Below are 15,818 nucleotides of genomic sequence, written 5' to 3'. Positions count from 1 at the left end.
TAATGAGCGGTCTGTGGAGGACCCTCCTGTCCTGCATTACACAGACAACATAATAATTTGAATGGACACTGTAATACTTCATTGTTCCTGTGGGGGAGCTGCAGATGTATTGAACACTTACTGCTAGGTTTCCTCCTGCGATCACAGCTGATCACTGCGTATCAGAGGGACTTCGGCATCAGCTTATTCTGAAGTAACCCTTCTAAAAAGTAGAAATTCCCTACTTGAAGCTGAGACCACTTTTTTTTAAGATCACCAGTAGGGGGCTGAATGATATGTAAGACCTTAGTGGGCTGTGGTCACACACATACAAGCCAACATTTTAACACAACTTTAGAACATGTAAGCCCCACTGAGAAATACCTGAAAAATTGACAGGAACGCCCACATACGGGCCTGGTTTGGCAAGCCCTGCTCCTTCCTGAGGTTCTGTGTTGGCAAAATCAAGGCTGTTGGCCACAACATGGTCTTACGATGTTTATAACCTATATCATTTCATTACAGGTTATCTATATGGCCCGTAATCCCAAAGACCTCGTAGTGTCTTATTACCAATTCCACCGATCCCTGAGGACAATGAGCTACAGAGGGACTTTTCAGGAATTTTGCCGAAGATTCATGAATGACAAATGTGAGAAAAAAAGGGCTTTTTTTTTTACATTAATGTACTTTTTTTTAAAAATGTTTACAGAACATAAATCAATAGTACAAGCGAATGTAACCTTTTAATAAATACATCTCATTGGAGAAATCTGCTTCTTTCTCCACTTATGAGCCACTTCTTCATTCACTTTGAAAATCTGATAAAATCTATCTTGCTAAAGAGAAGACAGGCTGTGTGTTAAGAGAGAGCCTTGACCATGCTGTTGCTTTCTAGTAAGGGTTTTATCTCACTCTAATGCTGGATTCACATCTACACTGCTCAGTATGGCTGTAATGTCCTCCACGTTGCTGCTACTTATACTACATAGACACAGGAGAGCATGAATCCCTTATGTCCGTGTGTGCTGTGTCTGGGAGACCTGCATAGCAGCTAGTTTCCATGCACTAGCTTGGAGATAACTGAAAATTAAAGAGAGAGCCTGCACGGGACAAATCTGGTGAAAAATGCAGGGAAAAGTGATGAAAAATGCAAAGAAAATGTGAAAAATGCATGTAAAACCTGTGAAAATCTGAGAAAACTTGTGAAAAATGCAGAATACAACACATATAATGGGTAGAAACGGTATTATTCCTCATGTACATACATGACACTTGAAAAGACAGGAGCGCCTTAGCAATAGTGCAGAAAAGTCGTGAAATCAGAGAAATGGAGTTCAGTCATCAGTTTGCTACGTTTTCCTGATAACACCCTGGTGTTTATTTTCTGTACTCACCACTAGGGGGCAATCTCTGTATGACATTTATTCAGGTTAATAGGAGCTGTATACAGATGAATACAGATCTGCCCCCTAGTGGTGGCAAATGGAAGCCAATATTTTTTCAAGTTTTATATATGATGAGCTTTTCGCGCCTCATTTGATATCTGTTTGTAAAAGGTAGGCCTCTGTGTTTTTTTGTGTGACTGATCCCATTAATAGGCACATGTCAGCCACACGTGACATAGTGGTTACAACATACTGACTGTGCTCGTCTCTTTCCTTCTCCAGTGGGCTATGGTTCATGGTTTGACCATGTTCAAGAATTCTGGGATCATCATTTGGACTCGAATGTACTTTTTCTCAAGTATGAGGATATGCACAAGGTGAGGGAGGCTGGTCCCATTATTTATGCTGTCATAATATAGCAGTATATATGTATATACTGTATATTGTGCCTCTCTTACCAGGACCTGGGCACCATGGTGGAGCAGCTGGTGAGATTCCTGGGTGTCTCATATGATAAGGCTCAGTTGGAGTCCACGGTAGAGCATTGCCACCAGCTAATCGACCAGTGCTGTAACGCCGAGGCGCTTCCGATCGGCAGAGGTGAGTACACGGCCGCTATAGTCATTATTTCTGGGATTCAGTGTGAAGATAAAGTTGCAACTCACAAGGGTTGTCCACATTTGGTTTCTTTTTTTTTACTTAAATGCTTGTATTTAGAGCTTAAAATCATTTTTGCAATTTGGTTTCATTAAAAATTTTGCCCCGTTTGCCTTTTATATCCTCTGTGTGTAGAATGAGTTAACTGAGAATCCATCAGGGAGCTCCTTCAGATTGAATAATGGAATAATTTGTAACTCTGCCTTTTCCTGAGCTCCTCTCGGCTAATTTATGGCCGCAAATCAAAGAAAGAAATAGAGAGCTTGTAATATGGTGCAACTTTTTTTTATGAAACCAAATAGTAAAAAATGATTGTTAGCATTTAACAAAAAAATAAGTATATAATGATAACCTATGCTTGGGTCAGGTCAATAATATCAGATCAGTGGGGATCAAATTCCAAAACGATCAGATGATCGGCAGGGTCTGTGGGACACTCTAAATGGCACAGCTCCATAGAGGGTGTAGTGGCCATGAGTGGTACTGCAAGCTCTCTATTGCACAAGTGAATGGGTGAGAGCTTGACCACTCAAAGTGACAGTACATTAGTTCCTTTGCAAGCCAATCATTTCCCAAGGCCTTTAGTTAGGTTTTTGTTTCATTTTTTTTGTTCATGATTTTATTTTTTTATGCAAAAAAATTAATTTATATTCTAAATTACTTTTATGTTAATTTTATGTCTATATTATTCATCCATTATTTATTTCTCAAATCATTTATGTTATTTCCATCTTTCCTTTCCATCGTGGATCTTGTCTTATTTTTCAATTCTGTTTTGCTTTCTTTTAGCTCATTGGTTGTTTTCATTCTGAAGATTCAGTTCTTCTTTAGCTTGTACTGCATGTTCCCCAGTAACGGGATTGCGGCGCGCGTCAGGTGGGTGTCTCCTATTTGCCGCAGGTCAGCTGTCTGTACGCTCAGATTTAAAGGAACATTTCACCAGTGGTTAAAAATGTCCAGAATTCTGCAGCAAAACATCCGTCCCTGACACCACTGCCCATTTTCTGCCCGTGTCCACCAGCCATTTTACTGTCTTGGTCAAAAATACATAGATTTGTGAGCAAAAGACAACTGGGAAATATGGAGAATTCCTTTAAAGGGAATGTGCCAATAGAAACTGGCCTGTTTTTAATAATAAATTGTACTTTTTTAAAAAGTTTTTTATAGTATTTTCATACTGCCCACTATGCTTTATTTTAGACTCATGCTTACTGTTAAATACAGAAAACTTTTCAGCAGTCTCATTATCATCACAGACAGGTTTAAATTGACGGCTAACACCTCTATATACAGTAGATAACACATAATACACCATTCACAATAGGTGATGTCACAGCTCACCTCTTCCCCCTCCTGTACAATTACCTTTACCCTGATGAGTATGCTAATTACAGAGTGAAAATTACAAGTTTTCTTTAGATATATAGTGTTGTAAAAAAGATGCATTTAAGATAAAAACCTGAGTTAATGAACAGTAGGTCGGTATCTGAGGATACACTCCCTTTAAGAAGGATGATTATTAGTTTCCAGATATTCCTTTATTGTACCCAGTAACCCCCAAAGAGCTATAGTCTCACTTGCTGTTTTATCAGGTGCTTCTTATAGTCCCCGGGCGAGTCAGGAGCTCAGACATGATGCGTTAGTCACTAGATACAGGGGTGATCACTTTGTGTTTCATTCCCTCCAATTTTGCTCAGCAGTTTTCTGTACATTCAACACAATTAGTGTTTTATCAGCAGGAGATTATCACTGCAGGACTAGGTGTTGTGCGCCAAGCAGTCCAGCTAATCTGTGTAACCCCGCCCTCAAACACTGATTGGTAACTTGCTTAACAGTGTACAGAGGAAGCAGTCCAATCAGTGATGTGGGCGGGGTTATACACAGCTTAGCATTCTGAGCTCTGCCACATCAACAGCAAAGAAAACAGGGATTCTATAAAAACTGTACCAAGCAGACCAGTAAGTGACACATCGCTGGAATCAGAGTCTCTGCTCCTACATCATGCTCCTCTCAGATTACATAGCAAAAACCTGCTGACAGATTCACTTTAAAGTACACTATGTAATACCCTTTTTGTCCTGTGGGGGAGCTGTAGAGAAGTGTAACAATTGTTGTCAACTTTACCTATAGATTCCATATGTCTCCTGCAACCTGTGCATAAGGGGTGATGCTATTTCTTCTAAAATATTCTTGCTACCCCTGCCCAGAGCAGTGCCACGCTGCCCCATATGGACAAGGATCTGAATAGTAGGGAAAATTGTCAAATTTAACTTTTGTTTTTTTTGGCTTTTCAGGCAGGGTCGGCCTGTGGAAAGACATATTCACTGTTTCGATGAATGACAAATTCGACCTAGTGTATAAGCAGCGGATGGGGAAGTCGGATCTGACGTTTGACTTCAGCCTATAAGAAACGCATGCATTAATCCCGCGTACTCACCTGATGAGCGTACGGCCTCTGCACAATATTCTGTAATTACCCCATGTAACTCTTTCACCAGAACCGTTCCCAGGCCGCGGCCCGTCTCTCAGTATTTCATTGCTTGTATCTTCTTCCATCCACGGAGCAGTGACTGCTGATACATCCGTTGCCGGGTACTGACGGCGGTGCCGGGTACTGACGGCGGTGCAGGGTACCATCCAGGAGCCGCCGCTCAGCCGCATCCAAGCCTGGTGAACCTCGAATATGGATCCTGTCTCTTCTCTCTTTATCTTTGTGGAGCTAATAGTTTCTCATATTTTCTAGCGCTTTTCAGTGGAAAATCTTTGATAAATCAGATCCCGGTGGCGGAGCGGATGGACGGCCGCTGGCCGGGGCAGCCGATGCTGAATGCTGTGTGTGAATCGCATCTCAGGGCTTTGTGGTCGCATTGGTCTTCTGGTTTGTGTCATCATTCAATAAAAATAAAATCTTGATTTTATATATTAGCCTGGAGTTTCTCCTTGAGGTTATTGGGTCCATTGCCCCCCCGATGCCAGGGACAAATGTGTCCGTGATCGTCTGTCAAAATCCATATGGGAAAGGACCGTAAACTCCAACACCGCTCCGTTACTAGAGGTGATGGGTAGGGGGATGGGAGTACATAACTTCTACGCTTCTGTCACGATTCATTTTTGGATTCGTGACAGCCCTGGCTCTGATTTAATTTAAAAGTTGTGTTTTGCTTTCGTGCCAGCAGGGGTTAATGTCAGTTTTCCTTGCTGGAAGCTGCTTTGTTGCTGGTCAGCTGATGTGGGTGGTGACCACTCCCACCATCCTTGAAATAGTCACATGATCCATCAGCTGACTGTTGGTAATAGAGTTTATCTATGAAGATCCGCCTAGGAGTTTGGAGCTCTCTGGTGCCAGCTGTTTAACTGATACTTCTGTGGAGTTCGGGTTCCTAGTTCTCCACGGTATTCACGGTGGAAAATGAAATGCTAGGTGAAATGCCGAGAGACAAAGAGAACCCTATATTAAGGGTCACCAATCTAACCCAAGAAGAAGTGCGAAACCGGCTAAATAAGATTAAAATAGATAAATCTCCGGGTCTTGATGGCATACACCCACGAGTACTAAGAGAACTAAGTAATGTAATAGACAAACCATTATTTTTTATATTTAGAGACTCTATAGCGATGGGGTCTGTTCCACAAGACTGGCGCATAGCAAATGTGGTACCAATATTCAAAAATGGCTCTAAAAGTGACCCTGGAAATTATAGGCCAGTTAGTCTAACCTCTATTGTTGGTAAAATATGTGAAGGGTTTCTGAGGGATGTTATTCTGGATTATCTCAATGAGAATAACTGTTTAACTCCATATCAGCATGGATTTATGAGGAGTCGCTCCTGTCAAACCAATCTAATCAGTTTTTATGAAGAGCTAAGCTATAGACTAGACCAAGGTGAGTCATTGGACGTGGTATATCTTGATTTTTCCAAACAAGAGGTTGGTACACAAAATGAGAATGCTGGGTCTGGGAGAAATTGCGTGTAAATGAGTAAGTAACCGGCTTAGTGATAGAAAGCAGAGGGTGGTTATAAATGGTATATTCTCTAACTGGGTCGCTGTGACCAGTGGGGTACAGCAGGGGTCGGTGTTGGGACCTGTTCTCTTCAACATATTTATTAACAATCTTGTACAAGGTTTACACAGTAAAATATCGATATTTGCAGAAGATACAAAACTATGTAAAGAAGTCAATACAAGAGAAGATAGTATTCTGCTACAGATGGATCTGGATCCCTCATTCCCTACTGTTAGGACCTTCCTCTCCTTTTTCCCATCCCTTTGTTTGTGTGAGATGTGCCGTCCGCTGGTCCGACCCCTGTGGGTCGTGACAGCTTCATCCCAATATGCAGGTTGCATAATGCAGGTTGCGCCAGGCTGTCAGCAACCTCTGCACACCAGGTACAATATGGCGACTGAGTACCAAGAAAAAAGCTGCCACCATGTGTGTTTGGGAGGAATTTATTTTTTTCATGTGAGGCACCTGTGTGGCACTATCATTTTGTGTGTGGGAGGGCACTGATTTATAGGGTATTATGTGTGGCACTGGTATATTCAGGAGGTATAATGTGTGGTGCTGTTACATATAGGGGACATAATATGTGATGCTGTTATATATAGTAGGTATAATGTGTGGTGCATTTATATACAGTTGTGCTCAAAAGTTTACATACCCCGGCAAAATATTTGCTTTCTTGACCTTTTTTTAGAGAATATGAATGGTAACACCAAAACTTTTTCTCCGCTCATGGTTAGTGGTTGGGTGAAGTCATTTATTGTCAAACTACTGTGTTTTCTCTTTTTAAATCATAATGACAACCCAAAACATCCAAATGACCCTGATCAAAAGTTTACGTACCCTGGTGATTTTGGCCTGATAACATTCACAGAAGTTGACACAAATGAGTTTAAATGGCTCCTAAAGGTAACATACTCACCTGTGACCTGTTTGCTTGTAATCAGTGTGTGTGCATAAAAGCTGAGTGAGTTTCTGGGATCCAGACAGACTCTTGCGTCTTTCATCCAGCCACTGATGTTTCTGTATTGTGAGTCATGGGGGAAGCAAAAGAATTGTCAACGGATCTATGAAAAAAGGTAGTTGAACTGTATAAAACAGGAAAGGGATACAAAAAGATATCCAAGGAATTGATAATGCCAGTCAGCAGCATTCAAACTGTGATTAACAAATGGAAAATCAGGGGCTCTGTAAAAACAAACCACGGTCAGGTAGACCCACAAAAATTTTGTACACATCTGCCAGGAAAATTGCTCAGGATCCAAAGAAAAACCCACAAATAGCATCAGCTGAAATACTGGAATCTCCAAAAACTAGCGGTGTGGCTGTTTCAAGATGCACAATAAGGAACACTAGAAGAAAAATAGGCTGCATGGTCGAGTCACCAGAAGAAAGCCATTACTGCACAAATGCCACAAAGTATCTCACCTACAATACACAAAACAGCACAGAGACATGCCTCCAAACTTCTGAAACAAGGTAATTTGGAGTGATGAGACCAAAATTGAACTTTTTGGCCACAACCATAAACGTTATATTTGGAGAAAGGTCAAGAAGGCCTATGAGGAAAGAAACACCATTCCTACTGTAAAGCATGGAGGTGGATCGCTATTGTTTTGGGGATGTGTGAGCTACAATGCCACAGAAAACTTGGCCAAAGTTAAAGGAAAGATGAATGCAGCACGTTAACAGCAAACACTGGAGGCAAATTTGCAATCATCAACCCAGAAACTGCACATGAAACGTACTTCCACTGGCTCGCTCTTGTCATCTGCACCTCAAAAACATTTCTAGAATTCGACCTTTTCTTACTTTTGACTCTGCAAAAACTCTTACTGTTTCTCTTATTCATTCTCGTCTCGACTATTGTAACTCTCTTCTAATCGGTCTCCCTCTTACCAAACTCTCCCCTCTCCAATCTGTCTTGAATGCTGCAGCCAGGATCATATTCCTCACCAATCGTTACACCGATGCCTCTACCTTGTGCCAGTCATTACACTGGCTACCCATCCACTCCAGAATTCAGTATAAACTTATGACCCTCACCCACAAAGCCCTCCATGGCTCAGCACCACCCTACATCTCCTCCCTTGTTTCAGTATACCACCCTACCCGTGCCCTCCGTTCTGCTGATGACCTGAGGTTAGCATCCTCAATAATCAGAACCTCCCACTCCTGTCTTCAAGACTTTACACGTGCTGCGCCAATTCTTTGGAATGCACTTCCCAGGTCAATACGATTAGTCCCCAATTCCCACAATTTTAAGCGTGCCCTGAAAACGCATTTATTCAGACTGGCCTATCGCCTCAACACATTAACCTAATCTATCCCTGTGTGGCACAGCCAAAAGGTTTACCATAACCAGGTTCCCCGCATCATGTTCCCATATGCTTTATGCATCCATTAGCCCTTTGTGTCTGTACCGTTACACACTTAACATTATGGCTGGTCCATACAATCAGGGCAACTGTTACCACCCACCTTTCGTGTCTACCTCTTTCCTCATAGATTGTAAGCTTGCGAGCAGGGCCCTCATTCCTCTTGGTATTTGTTATAATTTATGTGATTATTGTTAAGCTGTAATGTCTATTGTCTGTACAATTCCCCTCTGAAATGTAAAGTGCTGTTGAATATGTTGGTGCTATAGAAATAAAATGTATTATTATTATTACTTGGACGTTCCAACATGAAAACAGCAGAACAAAGTGAAGGTTCTGGAGTGGCCATCTCAGTCTCCTGACCTCAATATCATTGAGCCACTCAGGGAAGATCTCAAGCATGCAGTTCATGCTAGACAGCCCAGGAATTTCCAGGACCTGGAGGCTTCTTGCCAATAAGAGTGGGCAGCTTTACCATCTGAGAAAATAAAGAGCTTCATCCACAACTACCTCAAAAGACATTTTATTATTAACAAATGGGGTGTGTGAACTTTTGATCAGGGTCATTTGGATGATTTGGGTTGTCATTATGTCATGAGTGGAGAAAAAGATTTGGTGTTATCATTAAATATTCTCTGAAAAAAGGCCAAGAAAGCAAAAATTCTGCCGGGATATGTAAACTTTTGAGCACAACTGTATAGGAGGTATAATGTGTATAATGTGTGGTGCTGCTATATACTGTATAGAGGTATAATGTTTAGTGTTGTTATATACAGGAGGCATAATATGTAGTGCTGTTATATATAGGGGATATAATGTGTGGTGCTGTTATATATCTGATATTATTTTCTTTGATGATATTTGTAGAGGGTGCAATGTATAGCACTATTATATACAGGAGGCACAATAAGTGGTGGTGGTGTTATTTAGGGGTGCAGTGTGTGTAACCGCCACATTCAAGGACATAGAATGCGGCACTATTGTATTGAGGGGTTAACGTCCGGCACTATTGTATTTCGAGGCACATTACAGAGAGCACTTTGCGACTTTTGGCTCAGTATAGGAGGTAAGGATTTGCCACATAAGTGATGAGACAAAGACCCTGGCAGCAAACACTGTCCTCTATCTGGAGAAGTTGTCGTGGCGGTCCGTGTCTGACAGAGAAGAAAAGGAGACCAGCTCATATAAGGGAAGCACCACATGTGAGTCACTGAGTATCATTATTTCTTCTCCCCCTGACTGTGTTCTACCATTTCTGGGCTCATAATGGGCATTTCTAAGTCTATAAGTAAATCAGTGTTTGTGAGTTTATATGGACATGTGAGGCCAATCAGTTTTCAAATTCTAGGCGGTAGGGAGGGAGGGGGGATGTACAGATGTTTGGAATTTATATGGACTGTTGCTCTTCATTAATATTTATTAGGATTTTAGGTATTATGGAGTTGGACGTGCTGGAGACGCACATTAAATATTGGGGAAAAAACATTTAAAATATATAAAAAAAATTTTACTTGTCATTCTCATAATCTTCCACTAGATGGAGACATTTGCACATTTATTCTTATATACTCCTAGTGCTAAATCTTTCCCCATGGACCTGATGCAGTCCGATCCTTTTCTTGGATGTAAATATTACTCCGTAATGGCCCAATAATGAAAGTGTAAATAAAAATAAAAGATCATTTTTAACTCTAAAGTTAAGCACCTGTAGCATTTTTCTATGATTTCTTATTCCAGGGTTTGGACAAGTGATACTCAACTTTACTGTATAACAAAATATAACTTTACGTTGCCATTAAATGGTTAATGTCATTTTAACGAACTTTGCATAGATCACTAGTACCATAAAGTACAAGAAACTTTATAACAGAACTATTCAGAGACACACACTTCTTTCTTCACTTTTGAGCCATTTCTGAACTTTGCATAAATCACTAGTGGAAGGGAATACAAGAAATTTTGGAATATATCTTTTCAGAGAAATATACATCTTTCTCCACTTATGAACCACTTCTCGCCTCTGCTTTATGAACTTATCATTCACTATGGGAAAAAAAGCATGTTTGGTCAAATAAAAGGACTTACCCCTTACTGAGGTATCAGATTACAGTTTCCTGTTGAAACCATAGAGAACATAGCAGAAAAAGGCTGAGGGTACACACAGACAAATTGTGCTGCCGCTTTTCTAGTAAGTGTTTTATTTCACCCCAGTGCTGGATTTACAGCTACACTGCTCGTATTGCTGTATAATATCGTTCATGCTGCTGCCGCTTCTGTTATATAGGGACAGAAGAGCAGGAATCCTTAATATCTATGTGTGATGATGAGTATAACAGCTAGTCTATCCACCAGAGATGGAGCTGGGCTTATACGGTCACCCATTTTACCATCTCTCCAGGGGGCCACGGCTGACCCCTGAAGGTTTGTGTTGGTTGGCACAGACAGAATAAGCCATCAATGTCTGCTTGACAAAGGTCCAATTGCTGGTATCGCCATTAGTGCCAAAAAAGGGGTCTTCCCTCTGACTCAATGCCAATCCTATCAAGGTGTTTAGCTATGCAGACCCCAAAGCCAGGGGAGCCTCCTGTACTAATATTTTTAGGGACAAATCCGCTAGGATGACTCCTGTACCGCTGTCATTAGCACCCTTATTTAAGGCACTTTATCCCAAACTTTTGTCTTGGATCCATGGATCCATCCTCGGGATGCAGTTAAAGCTGAAAACTATGGGAGTTGAGATCCCGTAGCCTATTTTCTGTCTTAGGCTATAAGTCGACTAAGGTACAAGACATACAGGGCATTAGTTTGTGTATGGCATGGTGACATCAGAGTCTACCTGTTACACACCGGTCCCATGTATCTCGGGCTCCACTTCCTTCCCCTGGATCTGCTGCCCTCTGTTGTGCTCCACATCGGGTTTTGCAAGATGCCCGGAGTGGATCACTGACATCATCTCCTTAGACCTACTTAAGGCCCATTACGACACACACACCTGTGTCTTGGGATTGTGACTGTAGACCTCTATGTTTGGTGTGCTCCATCTTCTGTGCTTTCACTTGCTTCCTTCCCTGCTGGATTCCACTTCGTCCATCCTGCTGCTCCTGAGAGTGTCTAGTCTTGATTGCCCACTTGGTTTCCTGCCTGCTGCATCAATGCCTCGCACCCATGTGCCCACCCAGACCTGAGGCTTAGAGGATCCACCTCACCTGGTGAGTGTAACACCACCTTCTGCACCAGGATACTACACTATAGTGGTCCTCATTCCTTTTACAGTTGACATATTTTCCGGTAATACTTCAGTAATGATTAATCCTCCCTGGATAGTTTGTGTTCTTTTCCACTTTTCAGTCTGAATAGTTAATGTAACATTTTGTTACCTTTCCATCACATCCATCCCCACGTCGCCTGCAGACGTACATGTGCTCCCACGCCTCCTCCTGCCGCAGACACCCCGATATCGTGACTCCCCGGGCTGTCATTTATCAGAAACACTCAGCGCTGATGCAAGATGCTTTCTGGTAACTTGGGATTTAGTAAGACTACATAACAACTGCTCACACCTATATCTATGGAGAGCGGAGATGAGTTACTTAGTCTACACTGAGATTATATCAGCACTATGATAGGAACATAGTAACATAGTTAGGAAGGCCAAAAAAAGACATTTGTCCATCCAGTTCAGCCTAAATTCCATCAGAATAAATCCCCAGCTCTACGTCCTTCTAAAGACCCTAATAACTGTAAGATACAACATTGTTACAAGACATCCAGGCCTCACTTGAACACCTCAACTGAGTTCGCCATCACCACCTTCTTTGGCAAGAAATTCCAGATTCTCACTGCACTAACAGTAAAGAATCCTCTTCTATGTTGGTGGAAAAACCTTCTCTCCTCCAAACACAGAGAATGCCCCCTTGTGACCGTCACCTTCTTTGGTATAAACAGATCCTCGGAGAGATATTTGCATTGTCCCCTTATATACTTATACATGGTTATTAGATCGCCCCTCAGTCGTATTTTTTCTGGACTAAATAATCCTAATTTTGCTAATCTCTCTGGGTATTGTAGTTCCCCCATCCCCTTTATTAATTGTGTTGCCCTCCTTTGTACTCACTCTAGTTCCATTATATCCTTCCTGAGCACCTGTGCCCAAAACTTTACACAGTACTCCATGTGCGGTCTAACCAGGGATTTGTACAGAGGCAGTATAATGCTCTCATCATGTGTATCCAGACCTCTTTTAATGCACCCCATGATCCTGTTTGCCTTGGCAGCCTCTGTTTGGCACTGGCTGTGTAAAAGGGAGAGATTCGTTGGATGCAGTGAAGAGCCGGAGGCAGAGAACAGGTTAACATTAACAGGGTTACTGAACAGGTTATTATAAAAGGAATACTCCACACAGGGAGACAAGATCAGTAACGGCAACGACGGAAATTGCATACAAACACAATGCTTGAGAAAAAGGTATACAAAAAAAGGTAACATCGCTTGCTGTTCTTGTAGGGGAAAGAGAAATAAAAAAACATAGTCAGCTTACCGGTCTGCTTATTCCCTAAGCCAGCTAACGCCCAGCACGGATCATGGTGAGTCGCCACTGAACTTATTAGAACACAAGGAGAAAAAAAATACAGCTAAAGGCGAAGCGACTAAAATGAGACAGTTTTATTGGACAACTACAAAAAGAATGAAAAATTCATGAAAAATTATTAATACAGCAAATACCTATACACACCAGAGGAGAAGATATACGCGTTTCAACTTAATAAAGTCTTATTCATGATGTCATGAATAAGACTCCCCCTCCCCCTTCATCATGTGCAGCCCCAATCATCCCCTTCATCATGTCCAGCCCCACTCCCCCTTCATCATGTACAGCCCCACTCCCCCCACTCCATCATGTACTGCCCCACTCCCCCTTCATCATGTACAACCTCACTCCCCCTTCATCATGTACATGGGTCGCCCTCCCAGGGCTGTGGGGTACTCGGTACCGGGCCGGTGTCAGGGGGAATGCGTCGCAGCAGCGGTGACCCAGTCCGTGGCCCTGGGTGCCCAAATATCAAGGGTGGTTTGTGGTTAATGTAATAGTTTGTGACGCCACCCGTGGTGTTTGGCAAGTAAGATGTTAAGTCGACGCTGCATACAGATCCGCTGGGACTGATGGTGTGGTGCAGCAAAGATGGTGTAGCTCCCCACAGGTGGAGCTGTAGTCCCAGGGCAGTGTAGGTGCTATGAATGAGGAGAGGCGCAGGATGGTATGGATGCTGGTACCCAGATGTAGCGGTGCTGAAGGTGTTAGCGCACAAATGAATGGAGGACACCAGAGCTGCAGTTTCAAAGCTTTACTCACAGTTCGTGGTACACACTGGTGCCTGCCTCCGTGCTGTGTCCTCCGGGTAAAGACTCAACCAACCTCCCGGGCAAGTCAGGGCTCTCCTCTCCAACACTCCGCCAACATGTACCTTCCTGAACGACTCCGCCAATGCACCTTGTGGTGTGAAGCACTCCAGTACTTAGTAACCCTGGAATGCCTCCTAAGAGATGTTCTTAGAACTCTACTTGCACGGCAGACAGCTGTAGCCTGCTTCGGGGACGCCTCACTCCCTGCTCTCTATCTGTGTTGCTGTTGTGCCTCAAGACTTGGATGGGAGTAATGCATTTACAGCCAACTACTCCACCGGTGTCTGCTGCAGAACCATAAGTGTCCATACAACCTCGGGGACCGGGCCCCGGCCTTGCGCTGAGAACCTATAGGCAGGGTTCCTCTTCCAACCCACGTCTCCTCTCTGTTCTCTACTCCTTCGTTCCGTACTTGACTCTCTCTCTATGGAAGCTTAGGTTGCAGTTCTACGTCTTTCCACCTTCCTTACTTTCCCGTGCCAGCTGGCTCAGGTCACTGAGGCAGCTGCAGCACTCCTTCCTCCATCCCTTCTTCCAGGGATCCTCACTCCTCTCCGAGTGACTTCCTACTCCGCCGACCTTCTGTCAGACTGAACCTCTAATTCTAAACCTTCCCAATCTTTTAGATGGATCTAAACTCCACCCACCTCCCAACACATCCAGTGTTCCAAGCAGGGAACCACCAGAGGTGCTCTGCTACTCTCTAAGCACTGAGCCGCAATGTGGTTGTGCAGAACTACCCTGTTGTGTGGGGTGCGAGTGTTGGAGCGTGGAAAGGAGCTCCCAACTTACCCAGACGGTGGGTCACCACACCTTAGAAGGTGCAGTACCTCTGTGGCGACTGAGCCTCAGGGGCGCCACATACAGCCCCCGCACCCCCATCCATCATGTACAGTCCCATTCACCCCTTCATCATGTGCAGCCCCCGCACCCCCTTCATCATGTACAGCCCCATTCACCCCCTTCATCATGTACAGCCCCATTCACCCCCCTTCATCATGTACAGCCCCATTCACCCCCCTTCATCATGTGTAGCCCCCACACCCCCTTCATCATGTACAGCCCCATTCATCCCCTTCATCATGTACAGCCCCATTCACCCCCCTTCATCATGTGCAGCCCCCACAACCCCTTCATCATGTACAGCCCCATTCACCCCACTCCATCATGTACAGCCCCACTCACCCCCCTTAATAATGTGCAGCCCTCACACCCCCTTCATCATGTGCAGCCCCCACACCCCCTTAATCATGTACAGCCCCATTCACCCCACTCCATCATGTACAGCCCCACTCACCCCCCTTAATAATGTGCAGCCCCCACACCCCCCTTCCTCATGTACAGCCCCACTCCCCTCCTTCATCATGTACTGCCCCACTCACCCCACTTCATCATGTACAGCCCCACTCACCCCCTCCATCAGGTACATCCCCATTCACCCTCTTCATCATGTGCAGCCCCCGCACCCCATCTCATCTTGTACAGCCCCTTTCACCCCATCATGTACAGCCCCATTCACCCCTTTTCATCATGTGCAGCCACTGCACCCCCCTTCATCATGTACAGCCCCATTCACCCCACTCCATCATGTACAACCCCATTCACCCCTTTTCATCATGTGCAGTCACTGCACCCCCCTTCATCATGTACAGCCCCATTCACCCCCCTTCTTCATCAGATACAGCCCCCGCACCCCTTCACCTATTGAATTCATTTTATAAAGAAAAAAAAATGTTTCCCATACTTACCTCTCAGCCGCTCCCCAGCAGCACCTCTCCACCTCCAGCGTCCAGGTACATGTCGGCGCATGCACAATGACATCATTGCACAGGCCCGACACCTGACCCGGAAGTAGAGAGGGAGGGAATGGGAGCTGCGCAGCCGTCAAGGTGACGGCAGTGCACAGCTCCCGACCCCGGAATTAAACACTGTGACGCGGGCGGCTGTGTCTGCTGCCGGCCCCATCACAGTACAGAGGGCACGGCCGCGCACAATTTGCTGTGTGGCCGGCCC

General features: G+C 44.0%; 1 protein-coding gene across 2 annotated transcripts in view; it reads left to right on the top strand.

The window, feature by feature from the left end:
* The window catches only part of SULT4A1 (sulfotransferase family 4A member 1), a 66,086-nt gene extending 61,137 nt beyond the window's left edge, over positions 1–4,949 (top strand). The window contains exons 4-8 of one of the 2 annotated variants that reach the window (XR_012230724.1): positions 505–631; positions 1,650–1,744; positions 1,829–1,967; positions 2,814–2,900; positions 4,319–4,949. Coding sequence is in view for 1 of the 2 variants with exons in the window: in XM_073567737.1 (XP_073423838.1) it covers positions 505–631; positions 1,650–1,744; positions 1,829–1,967; positions 4,319–4,431 (474 nt within the window). In the remaining variant the exon portion in view is untranslated. The remainder of the gene's footprint in view (positions 1–504; positions 632–1,649; positions 1,745–1,828; positions 1,968–2,813; positions 2,901–4,318) is intronic. The other variant, XM_073567737.1, reaches the window with a different exon arrangement.
* The last annotated feature ends 10,869 nt before the right edge of the window (positions 4,950–15,818 follow it).

Source organism: Dendrobates tinctorius, unplaced genomic scaffold, assembly GCF_039654945.1.
Source record: "Dendrobates tinctorius isolate UK_male_01 unplaced genomic scaffold, ASM3965494v1 ptg000020l, whole genome shotgun sequence".
Lineage (NCBI taxonomy): Eukaryota > Metazoa > Chordata > Amphibia > Anura > Dendrobatidae > Dendrobates > Dendrobates tinctorius.
This window is presented reverse-complemented; position numbering and strand designations above follow the sequence as displayed.